The 13,580-nt window shown below is 34.2% G+C and overlaps 1 protein-coding gene across 3 annotated transcripts in view; it reads left to right on the forward strand.

Annotated features, from left to right (window-relative positions):
* The window catches only part of BAZ1A (bromodomain adjacent to zinc finger domain 1A), a 114,659-nt gene that overhangs the window by 10,907 nt on the left and 90,172 nt on the right, over positions 1-13,580 (forward strand). For 2 of the 3 annotated variants that reach the window (XM_081290581.1, XM_081290580.1), the window contains exon 3: positions 1,839-2,117. The exons of the other annotated variant lie outside the window; for it this stretch is intronic. In XM_081290581.1, coding sequence (XP_081146707.1) covers positions 1,839-2,117 — 279 coding nt within the window. The remainder of the gene's footprint in view (positions 1-1,838; positions 2,118-13,580) is intronic. 3 annotated transcript variants of the gene reach the window in all.

Below are 13,580 nucleotides of genomic sequence, written 5' to 3' on the forward strand. Positions count from 1 at the left end.
TTTGGCATTTATATGTTATTTCTTTAGATCTCATTTGTATTTAAGGTATGATTAGTTTCCCTTACTTTAATTCCCTAGGTTTTATTGTTTTTCTTGTTGGTTTCATTTTTTTTGGGGGGGGTGGGTGGGTATCAGGAGCCCTTAACCTCTGAGCTACATCTCCAGCCCTTTTTGTATTTTATTTTGAGACAGGGTCTCACTGTGTTGCTTAGGGCCTCAGTAAGTTGCTGAAGCTGGCTTTGAACTCGTGATCCTCCTGCCTCAGTCTCCCAGCCTCTGGGATTAAAGGCATGTGCCACCTTGCCTGGCTATAAAAACCATTTTAATATTTTATTTGTTTTTTTAAGTTATCAGCAGACACAACATCTTTGTTTGTATGTGGTGCTGAGGATCGAACCTGGGCCGCACACATGCCAGGCGAGCGCGCTACCGCTTGAGCCACATCCCCAGCCTATAAAAACCATTTTAATGGACTTTCCCTACATCTTATTTGGAGATCAAGAGTACTATATGGATAACTTAAACAGATAAATATTCTATCCAGGAAATAAACTTATAGCAATTAAAATACTTTTAGAATGATGAGAGAAGGAAAGAAGGGGATTTCAGGAAGGAAAAAAAGTTTAAAAATAATGACTTAGGGCTGGGTTGTGGCTCAGTGGTGGAGTGCTTACCTAGCATGTGTGAGGCACTGGGTTCAATTCTTAGCACCACATATAGATAAATAAAATAAAGTTCCATTGAAAACTAAAAGTTCAAAGCCAGCCTCAGCGACTTAGTGAGATCCTGTCTCTAAATAAAAAATTAAAAAGACGGGCTGGGGTTGTGGCTCAGCGGTAGAGCGCTCGCCTAGCACTTGCGAGGCACTGGGTTCGATCCTCAGCACCACATATAAGTAAATAAATAAAGGTCAATCAACAACTTAAAAATAATTAAAACAAATTAAAAAGAACTGGGGGTGCTGGGGTTGTGGCTCCAAGATAGAGCACTTGCCTGGAACATGTGAGGCACTGGGTTTGATCCTCAGCATCACATAAAAATAAATAAATAAAAATAAAGGTATTGTGTCCATTTACAACTTAAAAAAAAAAAAGCTGGGATGTGGCTTAGTGGCTAGTGCCCCTGGGTTCAATTCCTGGTACCCCCCCCCAAAAAAAAAAATACATGGATGGACAGAAAGACAGGAGGGTTCAAACTGGAAATAGAATTGTTTTTATTTATTTTTTTCTTATTAGCAATGTCAACAACTCTTATTCTTTTTAGTGACTGCTTTTTCATTATGTGAAGTACCATTATTTATTTCACTTTCCTCTATTGTTAGATGCTTATACTCCTCAGTTTTTCACTATTATGTTAAAGAAAAAAAAATTATGGCGGAGTACTTTTGCATTGACTAGTGTTTTGGCTGCTTTTCAAGAAACTTTAAAAGGAAAAAGAAAGGTTGAGTTTATTTTCAGTTTGACTCTAGATTTCCAAACTGCTAGAATTTGAAGTCCAATTTTTGCTGATGTGCCTTTAATTGTAGAATATAAGTGTCTATTTTAAATATATTTTGTCTTGGGCTTGTCTTAATGTATAAGTTGATCAGCTACTAAACTCTTGTTTGAGTTCTGTGATTCCATGAAAAACTTTGCTCCAAAGGCATGGAAAAAACCTAATAAAAGGGGCTGGGGGGATATAGCTCAGTTGGTAGAGTGCTTGCCTCACATGCACAAGGCGCCCTGGGTTCAATCCCCAGCATCAACAAACAAACAAAAAAAACTAATAAAGGTATCAGTTTTTAATGTAAAATTTGTAAAATGATAGGTAATGGGTTTTTGTTTTTGTTTTTTAATCAGTGACTTTTTTGAACGAACCATTCTGTGCAACAGCCTTGTGTGGAGTTGTGCTGTGACGGGTAGACCTGGACTGACATATCAGGAAGCACTTGAGTCAGAAAAAAAAGCAAGACAGAATCTTCAGAGTTTTCCAGAACCACTAATTATTCCAGTTTTATACTTGACCAACCTTACCCATCGTTCACGCTTACATGAAATTTGTGATGATATCTTTGCATATATCAAGGATCGATATTTTGTTGAAGAAACTGTGGAAGTCATTAGGAACAATGGTGCAAGGTAAAGTACTTTTAATTTTTCCTCTTGATAAGTATATAATTACATTGCTCAAAAGTAAAAAAACAAAAGGGTAACCTGAGGAAATCTTCCTTTTTACTGTCCTCTAGCTACTTTGTTAGCCACAGATAGCTTTGTTGTTACAAAGCTATACATAAGCCACTAAAAACATGTACATGCATGTGTCTGTGTATCTAAAACATACACGTATACATTCTTTCCCCATTTTATAAAATAGGTAACATGATTCTCTATAAACTTTTTCACTAAAATATCTCAGGGATCAACCCATTGCTATATAAACCACCTTTCTTAATAATTTACTGTATAATAAATCCCATTTGTGGAAATTTGATTTTTTTAAGAGTAAAAAACTTTTGATAACCATATCTACCTAGTCCTCATTATGTTACCTAGTACTTTAAACACAATTGTATTCTTGATGGGTTTTAGTATTTCATTTAACAAAACTAGACCTGGGTTTATATATTCCTTTTAAGTTTCTCTTCTTAAAAAAATTTTTTTTTTCATGTAGCTTTGTTGAGAGAGAGTTCACATACAGCTCCCCCATATAAAGTATACAATTTAGTGTTAGCAGTTTTTGTTTTGTTTCTGTTAGTTTTTTTGTTTGTTTTTTGTGGTGCTGGGCATTGAATTCAGAGCATCACACCTGCTAGGTAAGTGCTGTAATTCTGAGTGATATCCAGCCCAATTATATTCTTTATTGTTTTATTTGGAAAAATTATTGTGAGTTTATGCATAACTTTAATAATGTCTTAACTAATATAACATTTAGTTGTTAAATGCTACTCTACATTAACCTTTAAAAAGCTAAGCAGTGTTTATATTAAGATCTAAAATTATTTTGGCAAATAATCCAGAAAGGTCTTTAAAATTATAGAAGCAACAGTTGGGCATTGTGGCACACACCTATAATCCCAGCAACTCAGGAGGCCGAGGTAGGAGGATCCCAAGTTAGAGGACATCCTCAGTTTAGCAAGGCCCTAAGCAACTTAGTGAGAACCTGATCTCAAAATAAAAAATAAAAAGGACTAGGGATATGTAGTTCAGTGGTAAAGTGCCCCTGGTTCAAACCCCAGTACAAAATAAAATAAAATAAAAATTATGGAAGTCACATGGTAAGAATTAAAGAATTTTTTTTATGTCTACTAACTTTTGGGAAATTTTTTTTTGTTTTAGAAATGTTAAATAATAGAAACAAAACAAAAAGGGGAGAAACTAATATGATTCCACCAAGAAAATACCCTTTATAAGAAAGGATCATATTACAAATACTGTTGGAGTATGTTTAATTGTTTATACTTTGGGTGATATACTTAGAAAATAGATTTTTGTGTTTTGATCTGTATCACTGAAGGAAATAATAGAACCATGTTTGGGAACCATGAAAATTTTTTTCCTCTTTATGGCCACTATATGGTTTATGCCAAAAATGTTTTATAATTTTTAAATCATTGTGATACAGAAATGTTTAACATTAGGAATATAAAGTCCAAAAAAATGTAGCAACTCAGTGTTTTTTCTATAACATTTTTGTTGTTGTTTCTTAAAAATGGGCTTAAAAAAGGTGAAGGTGTTTCTAGCAATGGTAAACTGGGGTGTATTATAGAAAGGGGAAATCTGGGAATAAAAATTTTATTGAATAGGAAATACCTCTACATTTTAAAGAATCTTTTAAATTGTAAAGTATAAGAAATTGGTTATTTTCTGAAAAATATTGAGGCTTAATTTCTGTGTATTTGCCTAAAATTCTACCCACCTTTAAATACAGCATTCTACTTGTATTCTTTTAAAATTTATGAAACTCTTTTTCTAATATAAACTTAGAGTTCAGCATAGAACTGAGTTAATCTGAGAAGTGCTTGTAAGAACACGAGAATATGTCTTCAGTGTTTGACTACTTGATTTTTATTTAAAAACTTAAGGATGATTATAGTTAATAGAAACACTCCGTAGGTCCTCTGTTCCCAAGATCACTGTGATTATAGATTCCAGAGGGTTATTTTTTTTCCCTGAAGGTGGAGGTTGTGGACATAGCATTGGTTCTGGTTTGTACAAACATTTTACTGACATAACCTGAAGGTTAGCATATCTCTCAAAGTTTTTATTTTTTTTTTTGTCTTCTTTATGATCTACTGTGAATATTGTACTGCATTACTGTGACAGTTGTAGGTATAGTAAAAATAATAAAAGAAGAGGCTGGGGTTATGGCTCATTGGTATAGCTCACACCTAGAACGTGCGAGGCACTGGGTTTGATCCTCAGCATCACATAAAAATAGATAAATAAAATAAGGTATTGTGTCCAACTACAACTAAAGAAAAATATTTTAAAAATAATAAAAATAAAATACTTAGAGATAGCGTATGAAAAGGAATTGGTGATGATGACATATAGGAAAGTCATGAATGAAAGAGGGTTAGGTATGGGCTGGGGTTGTAGCTCAGTAGTAGAGCACTTGCCTAGCATGTGTGAGGCACTAGGGTTGATTCTTAGCACTACACATAAATAAAGGTTCATTGACAAAAAAATTTTAAAAAGAGGGTTAGGTAGGAGTTCAGTAGAAAAGGGGACTCAAGAGGGATATTTTAAGCTTAGTAATTAATATTTTTTTCACTCCAAAGCAGAAAGGCACCAGAAAAGTATTTAGAAATAATTGAAAACCTCCTTCTTATAGGGCTAAGTAATACCCTTAATTGCTTTCCTATGGATCCTATAAATCTTTCACACTGCCCTGTAGAGTGTGAAATAATAATTTTAAAAGGATATACCATTACATGCCTCTAATTTTTCTGCAGGGTTAATTCAGAAATATTTGAATTTCTCCTTTGTGCCAGACACTGATATGGGTACTGTAGATACAATAGTACATAGCTCTTCCATTTCCCAAGCTAAACATATTTGTTGCTTCTCTGATGTGACAAACATGATCCATGCCTCTAAGCCAAGAAAAGAAAAATTCTAGGCCAAGAAAAGAAAGGTCAAAGAACAGATCCCTTTGACCTTTCTCTTTTCTTGGCCTAGAAATTTTTTTCCCAAATATCAACTTGGTCAGCTCTCTTGACTTTGTTTATTGGTGGTCTCCTCCACCAGAATGTAAGCTCCATCAACTCAGGAATTTTTGTTGCCCACTGTGTCCCCACTTAAAACGCCACATAATAACTTCAAATAGAGGCACTCTGAAAGCAATGATAGATATATTACAGGGATGGAAAAAGTAGTTGGTACTTGTCCTATGGTTATCAAAGAATGCTGCTTTTGAGGAAATGATATTTGCTCTGAGACTAGAATGAGAGAGAAGGAGCCAAGGAAATCAAGAACTCTGTAAATAGAGGGAAAGGCCCAGAGGCCTATATTGTTCTGGCTGCTATATAGTGAAGTGTTTGGAAGGATGTCAGCAAGGAAACCCCAGACCAGTTTGGGGGAGGCTTTTCTGGGGCAGATAAGGCCTTTGATTTATATGGTAGTGGTGCAGATGAAGAGAATTGGATGGGTTTAGTTTAGTTGTTGTTGTTTTTTTTTTTTAATCATATTTGGAATTGAACTCAGGGGTGCTCTATCACGAGCTACAACCCAGCCTTTCCTTTCCTGTTTTTATTTTATTTTATTTTTTTTTTGAGAGTCTTGCTTGTTGCCCAGGCTGGCTTCAAACTTGTGATCCTCCTGCCTCTGCCTCCCAAGTATCTAGGCATGTCCACTGTGCCAGGTGGGTTTAAAATATTTTGAATGAGAAGCTCGTGGGATTTATTGATGGATTAAATGATAGGTTGGGCAGGGGATTGTAGGGGAAAGGCTCCTCAACTTTATGCCTTTAGTAGATGGTACAATGCAGAAGCCTTAGTGAGTAATATTATGAGAATCTAGCTATCTTTGCTTTCATCTCAGACCTGGTTATTTTCTGATTACTCTTTTTTTTTTTTTTTTTTTGGTTTAATTAGTTACACATGACAGTACAATGACCTTGACATATCAGATGAGATATAATTTCTCATTTTTCTGAGTGTACAGGTTGCAGAATCATATTGGTCATGCAGTCACATATATACACACAGTTGATTACTTTTATTTTGACAAACAGACATGTTGTGAAATCAAACAAGTTACTTAGGTTATTTATGAGTCCTCTTTCTTACAGGCTAGATCCTGGGCTGGGTGTTGTGGATATGTAAAGGATTAAGACACCGTTAAAGAGTTTAGTCAAGAAAGACAAACATGTAAACTTGTTGATGTTATGAAGTAATTCAGGAGTATCCAGGTTCTTTGACATTGAAGCTAGGCTTGGGGTCCTGAATATAACAACAATGAATATTTTAGTTTTTTAACCTTTGCCAAATCTGATATACTTAGTGTAATTTGCTTGTTCACATCTTCTTTCTTTTGTTATCAATGTTTGTAAAGAGATACTTATTAAATACTAGCACTTTTAAGTTCTTTGCTATACTGCTACAAGTGGTTTTTTTTTTCATTTTTTGCTTCTTAAATGTTCAGTAAATATAAAAATAACTTTTTAAAATAGTATAAAGAATAATTATACAATTAAAGAATAAAGAATAAAAATAAATGTTCATATATTTACCATATGATTTTTTGTTGGTTTGTTTTGTTTTGCAATACTGAGTATGGAACCCAAGGGCATTCTACCACTGAGCTATACCCTCAGCCATTTTTATTTTTTATTTTGAGACAAGGTTTCACTAAATTGCCTGGGCTGGGCTCTGAATTTGTAATCCTCCTGCCACGGCCTCATGAGTAGCTGGAATTATAGGTGTAAGACACTGTACCCAGCCCAAATGGTTTTAATAAAGTACATTTATCTTTGCCTTTTGTTATAGTTTGAAAAGTTATAAATTTTTAGTTTTATGAGAGACAGATAAAGATAGTAAAATGTCTAGACTTTAGACTTAATACTGATCTTGTTGGACAATGATTAAAATGACTGTGCATATATATGTGTATGTGAGGCACACATTTTTTAAATTTATTTAATTATATTTTTTCCTTTTTTTATTAGCTATTCATGATATTACAATGATCTTGGCAATTCATACATTTGAATCATTGGGGTACAATTTCTCATTTTTCTAATTGTACAGATTGCAGAATCACACTGGTCATAGAGTCACCTATATACATACAGCAATCATAATGTCTATTCTATTCTGCTGCCCTTCCTATCCCTCCTGGGGCACACATTTTAAATCTCTATATAAATAGAACATAGTGGCATTTTACTGGGAATTAGTGTTGTTATTGACTTGAGGCTTATATGGTTCTTAATATTTTTCTCTATTATTGACTAATTTGTCTACTGGAAATTATATTTTCTTTTATAACTAAACTTTAAAGATGACTTATAAGTTCTTTACCTTATCCTAAGTTGTTGTATATATATATATAGTCTTGTCCCTTTACAATACTCTTTTTATTTAAATTTTGGTTAAAATAACTTTTAAGATGTTAATTGGCCTAAGCTGACTATATTGGAATTGTGCCTTCCACCTATGTAACTACCTATATAACTTTTTGGCAAGTTATAAAACACCAGTTTTTCTCTCCTTGATTTCTTGTAAAGATTTTATAAAGTAATAGAGAAATGGATAAGGATCATTTTTATGTTGAATTAGTTGGCATAGGTACTCTGTATCTACTCACCACAATATTTTGTTTTCTCTCTTTTTTTTAATTTTAATTTTTTTTATTTTTTAGGTATAGATGGACACAACACAATGCCTTTATTTTTATGTGGTGCTGAGGATTGAACTTGGGTCCCGCCCGTGCTAGGCAAGGTGCTCTACCGCTGAGCCACAATCCCAGCCCTCTGTTTCTCTTTTTTAAAGATACTTTTAGTTGTAGATGGACACAATACTTTTATTTTATTTATTTATTTTTATGTGGTGCTGAGAATCAAACCGAGTGCCTCCTACATGCTAGGCAAGCACTGTCCACTAAGCTGTAACTCCAGCCCCTATTTCTCTCTTTTTTTTAGCAAATTATTTTTTCAATATTTTTGGTGGTTTTTATAATTTTTTATTGGTACATTATAATTATACATAATGGTGGGATTCATTGTTACACATTCCTACTTGCACACACATTAATATTCTTATTTTTAAATTTACTTTTAAGTATCCCCCCCGCCTTTTTTTTTTTTGCTTTCACAGTTATAGATTTGGCCCTTCTTCCCCTACCCTCAAGACTTTCTACTTTGAAATAAGCAATCAGCTAACATTTTTCTAAAAAGTCCTTTGTCAGTGCTATAGCAGAGTAGTAAAGAAAAACCATTGATTTTTTTGGCTAAGGTAGGTGAAAGGAAGAATAATTTGATTCTTTACTCTCTCCATCCTAATAGCTACCTGCTTTGTCTCCCAGATGTGTTCACATTGGTTTTCTACTTCATCAGAGCCAATGGAAGAAGAGAGAGGACTGGGGGGTCTTGTGAAACAAATATCAAACTGAAAATCACGTTTATTGATTTTTTTTTTTTGGAGTGAGGGGCAGTACCAGGGATTGAACTCAGGGGCACTTGGCCAATGAGCCACATCCCCTGCCCTATTTTCTGTTTTATTTAGACTGGGTCTCACTGAGTTGCTTAGTGCCTTGCTGTTGATGAGGCTGGCTTTGAACTCTTGCTCCTCCTGTCTCAGCCTCCCAAGCCACCACGCCTGGCAGGTCTATTAATTTTTTTTTTCTTAAGACAGATACGTTACATAGGCATTTTTTAATTTTTATTTTTTGTAGTTGTAAATGGACAGAATTATTTTATTTATTTTATGTGGTGCTGAGGATCAAACCTAGTACCTCACATGTGCAAGGCAAGCACTTTGCCACTGAGCTACAGCCGCAGCCCCAGGTCTATTAATTCTTAAATACTTACCAGATGCTTTATGTATACATTATATCAGTATGTATGAAGCAAGAATTCACTGTCTCCATTTACAGATGAGGAAACAGGAATCCAAAGAAGTTAAAGATTTTTTAAAAATTATTCAACATATATTTATCTCCAGTCATTTGCTTGCACTGTTCTTAACGCTAGAGCTACAGCAGGAACAAAACAAAAGCATGTAGCTTCCATTCCAGTCTTAAAAGTCGTAAATGATAGATTTAAATTCAATTAGGACTGTCTTAGAATTCTAATTTCTTTCACTGTATGCTTAGTTTGGGGTTCTAATATTTATTTTTTATTGGTACTGGGGGGTTGAACCTCGGTGTGCTTTACCACTGAGTCACATCTCCAGTCTTTTTAATTTTTTACATTATCACTGAACCACAACCCCATTTCCAATGATTTTAAGGATACATACTGAGGAGTGGTATACTTGGATCATCCATACATTTATATGGTGGTTCCATACTGAGTCTTTTGAGGAACCTCCATACTGATTTTCGTATTGGTTGTACTAATTTGTACTAATTTACAATACTACCAACAGTATAAAAGGGTCTCACTAAGTTGCTTAGGGCCTTGCTAAATTACTGAGGTTGACCTTGAACTTGTGATACAGCTGTCTCAGCCTTCTGAGTCACTGGGGAGATTACAGGCATATGCCACCATGCCCAGCTCTAACATTCCCCCCCCCCCACATTTTTTTATTGGTGCATTAGAGATGTACATAATGGTAGGGTTTGTTGTTATATATTCATACATGCACACAATATGACATTATAATTTAGCCAGTATCACTCTCCAGCATTTATTTGTATTCTTTTTTTTTTTTTTTGTAGTTGTAGATGGACATAATGCCTTTATTTTATTTATTTTTATGTGGTGCTAAGGATCGAACCCAGTGCCTCAGATGTTAGGCAAGTGCTCTACCACTAAGCTGTAACCCCCGCCCTGTATTCTTTTTTTTTTTTCTTCCACATTTTAAAAATTTGTGCATTATAGTTGTTTATACTGGTGGGATTTGTTGTTATGTGTATAATCTAGCAGTACATGCACACAGTACACACATAATAATATAATTTGGCAAATATCACTCCTCACACACTTCCTCCCTCTCTTTCCATCTCTCACACTTTGGTCCCTTTCCTCTACTGATTTTCCTTTGATTTTCATGAGATCTGCCCCCACCTTTCTTTTCCTTTTTCTTTTTTAGCTTCTGCATATGAGAGAAAAACATATGACCCTTACCTTCTGAGTTTGGCTTGTTTCACTTAACATAGTGGTCTCTAGTTCACCCATTTTCCTGCAAAAATAATTTTATTTTTCTTTTTAACTGAATAAAGCTCCATTGTGTATGGCTGAATAAAACTCCATTTTTTTAATCCATTCATCTGCTGATGACGCCTAGGCTGATTCCATAATTTAGCTATTGTGAATTGTGCTGCTATAAATATGGGTATGCATGTATCACTATAGTATGATGATTTTAATTCTTTTTTAAAAAAATATTTTTAGTTGTGGATGGACACAATACCTTTATTTTTTATGTGATGCCTAGAATCAAACCCAGTGCCTCACACATGCTAGGCAAGCACTCTTATCACTGAACCACAACCCCATCTCCAATGATTTTAAGTTTTTAGGATACATACTGAGGAGTAGTATACTTGGTTCATCCACCACATTTATATGGTGGTTTCATACTGAGTCTTTTGAGGAACTTCCCTACTGATTTTCGTAGTGGTTGTACTAATTTGTACTAATTTACAATCCTACCAACAGTATAAAAGTGTTCTTTTTACCTACATCCTCTCTAGCATCTATTATTATTTTTACTCTTGAAGACGGCCTTTTCTTCTATATTTATTGACCGTTTGTATTTCTTCTTGTGAGCAAGTGTCTTTATAATTCATTTGCCTATTTATTAATTGGGTTATTTGGTTTTTTTGGGGGGAGTGTTAGGTTTTTTTTAGTTCTTTATACATTCTAGACATTAATGCTCTGTCAGAAGCGTAGCCAGCGAAGATTTTCTTTCATTCTGTAGGTTCCCTCTTCAAGTTCCTAATTGTTTCCTTTGCTGTGTAGAAGCTTTTTATTTATTAACTCTTGGCATTATTTCCAGATCTTTAGGGATTCTATTGAGAAAGTTGTTTGCCTTTGCCTATATGCTGGAGTGTTGACCCTACATTTTCTTCTAGGAGTTACATAGTTTTTGGTCTAAGGTTCTACATCTCTATGGCTAAGGTAGCAAGTAATTTAAACTCTGAGCTTTAGTCTTTTTTCATCTATCAAGTGAACCCTTTCCTTACAGGGTTGCCTCACAGGATAAAGTGACACGATGAAGGTGAATATTTTTAAGTTGTATTGTATAATATTGCTATTTCATATCAGTATCTTGTTAATATTTGAATTTCTTGATTAGAGGCCATAGAGTTAGTTTCTTTCCTTTCTCTCTCCCTGTTTCCCTTCCTGATGTCCTCTCCTTCCATCTTTTCTTCCTTGAGATATGAGGATTTAAGAATAAATTAATAATTTCAGTATTTTAGAAAGATGCTTATTTATTTATTTAAGGCAGTCATTGTAAGATTTGTATGTGGTCTAGAAAATGACACATAAGGAGATTTTAAGGCATCTGGGTTTCAGTTAACTTTATAATTTTCTTTTTAACAAGGCTGATAATCATTGTTTAATAATGGGTTGGAAGGATGATGAGGTAGAACACAAAAGCATGCATGATTCACCCATGTTCTCTTTCCTGCCCTGGGACCAAAGTATTAAATCCAGAAAAAGGAGGTAGAAATCATACAATAAATAAACATTTTATACTCATTATATTGAATCATCATTTGAGAGAATTAGAGTTTGAGAGAATCTGAAAAATTACTTAAAATATAATTATGCATTTGGTGATTATTTATATTAAAGTGGGCTTTGGGCAACCTATTTTCAGACATTTTTATAAGTAGATTTTCAAACAGGACTAATTTGTGCTGCTTTTCTGCATAGTGTCCACCTGTAACCTCATCCACTTCACCAGTTCTACCATTCTTTGTATCTGGAAGGAATCTCCAAATATCTATTGAAATGTTGATTTTTGTCAAGAGTCTATGAAAGTCTACATTTTTAAGCCACACTAATGGCTTTGGGATATGTATTAATTCCATTTAGGGTAGAGGTCCTAATATGTGCAAGAATAGAAAAGACAGAATTATATCCCATCTATGTATGACATATCAAAGTGCATAAATGCATTCTACTGTCATGTATAACTAATTAAAACAAAAAATAAAAAAAAACAAAAAAGAATAGAAAAGGTATTACAGAGAAGAGAGCTTCTAAAATTTTGTCTACCTGAGGGGTTAGCACCCCTTAAAGATTCTATATACAGCTATGGTAAATAATCTCCCATTTTGCTAGAGTACAGACTTCTTAACAGTTCAGATTCTTTGGAACACAACTGTGGACCTTAATGTTAGCTGAAAGTCTAAGATTGAGTAAGAAAGTCACTGCCACAATATCCATGTGTGTTATTTCCGATTTGACTATAAAAGCTACTCAAGAGCCTATTGTCCTAAGTCTTGTACTAAAATTGAAAGATTAGTGTTGTAATTATCATGTTGTTTATGTTCCTTTTGAACATTTTTTTTTCTTTTTTTTGTCACAGGGAGAGTTTTTGTCAATTTGTGCATACAAGTATTTGAGAGACTACCACATTAAGGCTGTAGATAATATATAAGAATGAATAAGAGTCTTTTCCTGTATAGAAACTCACAGTTTAAAGGAGCTAAGGATGTTTATGAAGGACTAAAAAAATTAAAGTGTTATAAAGGCATAGTTAAGATATTATGGGAGTGGAAAGAATTCAAAGCAAATATGAAGCAACAGATGGCAAAAGATACTTCTAAAAGTAGGTATAGTGCCATAAGAAGTGGCACCTAATAGCAAAGAAGGAGCTGGACTACACATTACCTACATAAATATACTGGCCTGAATCAATGTATAACTTGGTAGTATTAGAATACATTGCAAAGGGGGACTGGGGCTATGGTTCAGAGGTAGTGCACTTGCCTAGCATGTGTGAGGCACTGGATTCAATTCTCAGCACCACATATAAATAAAAAAAAATAAATAAAGGTCTATCAACAACTAAAAATTAATTAAAAAAAGAATACATTGCAGAGGGCTGGGATTGTGGCTCAGTGGTAAAGTGCTCGCCTAGCATGTGCAAGGTGCTAGGTTCGATCCTCAGCACCACATAAAAATAAATAGAGGTATTGTGTCCCATTACAACTAAAAGAAAAAATTAATAAAAAAGAATACATTGCAGAACCGAAATTATGTCAACATATTTACTGAGCTTTTCCTGTGTGCTAGGCAGTGTTCTAGATGCTTTCTAGAACACTGCCTTCTTTTTAATCATCAAGATAGGTGACTCATAATATTCAGAAATGTTATATGTTCCACTTATCAAGAGTTATAATTTTTTTAATATAAATCTATTGAACACACTGGTGTGTGCCTATAATCCCACCTACTTAGGTGGCTGAGGCAGGAGGATT

The sequence above is a fragment of the Spermophilus citellus genome (genome assembly GCF_964194105.1).
Source record: "Spermophilus citellus genome assembly, chromosome: 4".
Classification (NCBI taxonomy): Eukaryota; Metazoa; Chordata; class Mammalia; order Rodentia; family Sciuridae; genus Spermophilus; species Spermophilus citellus.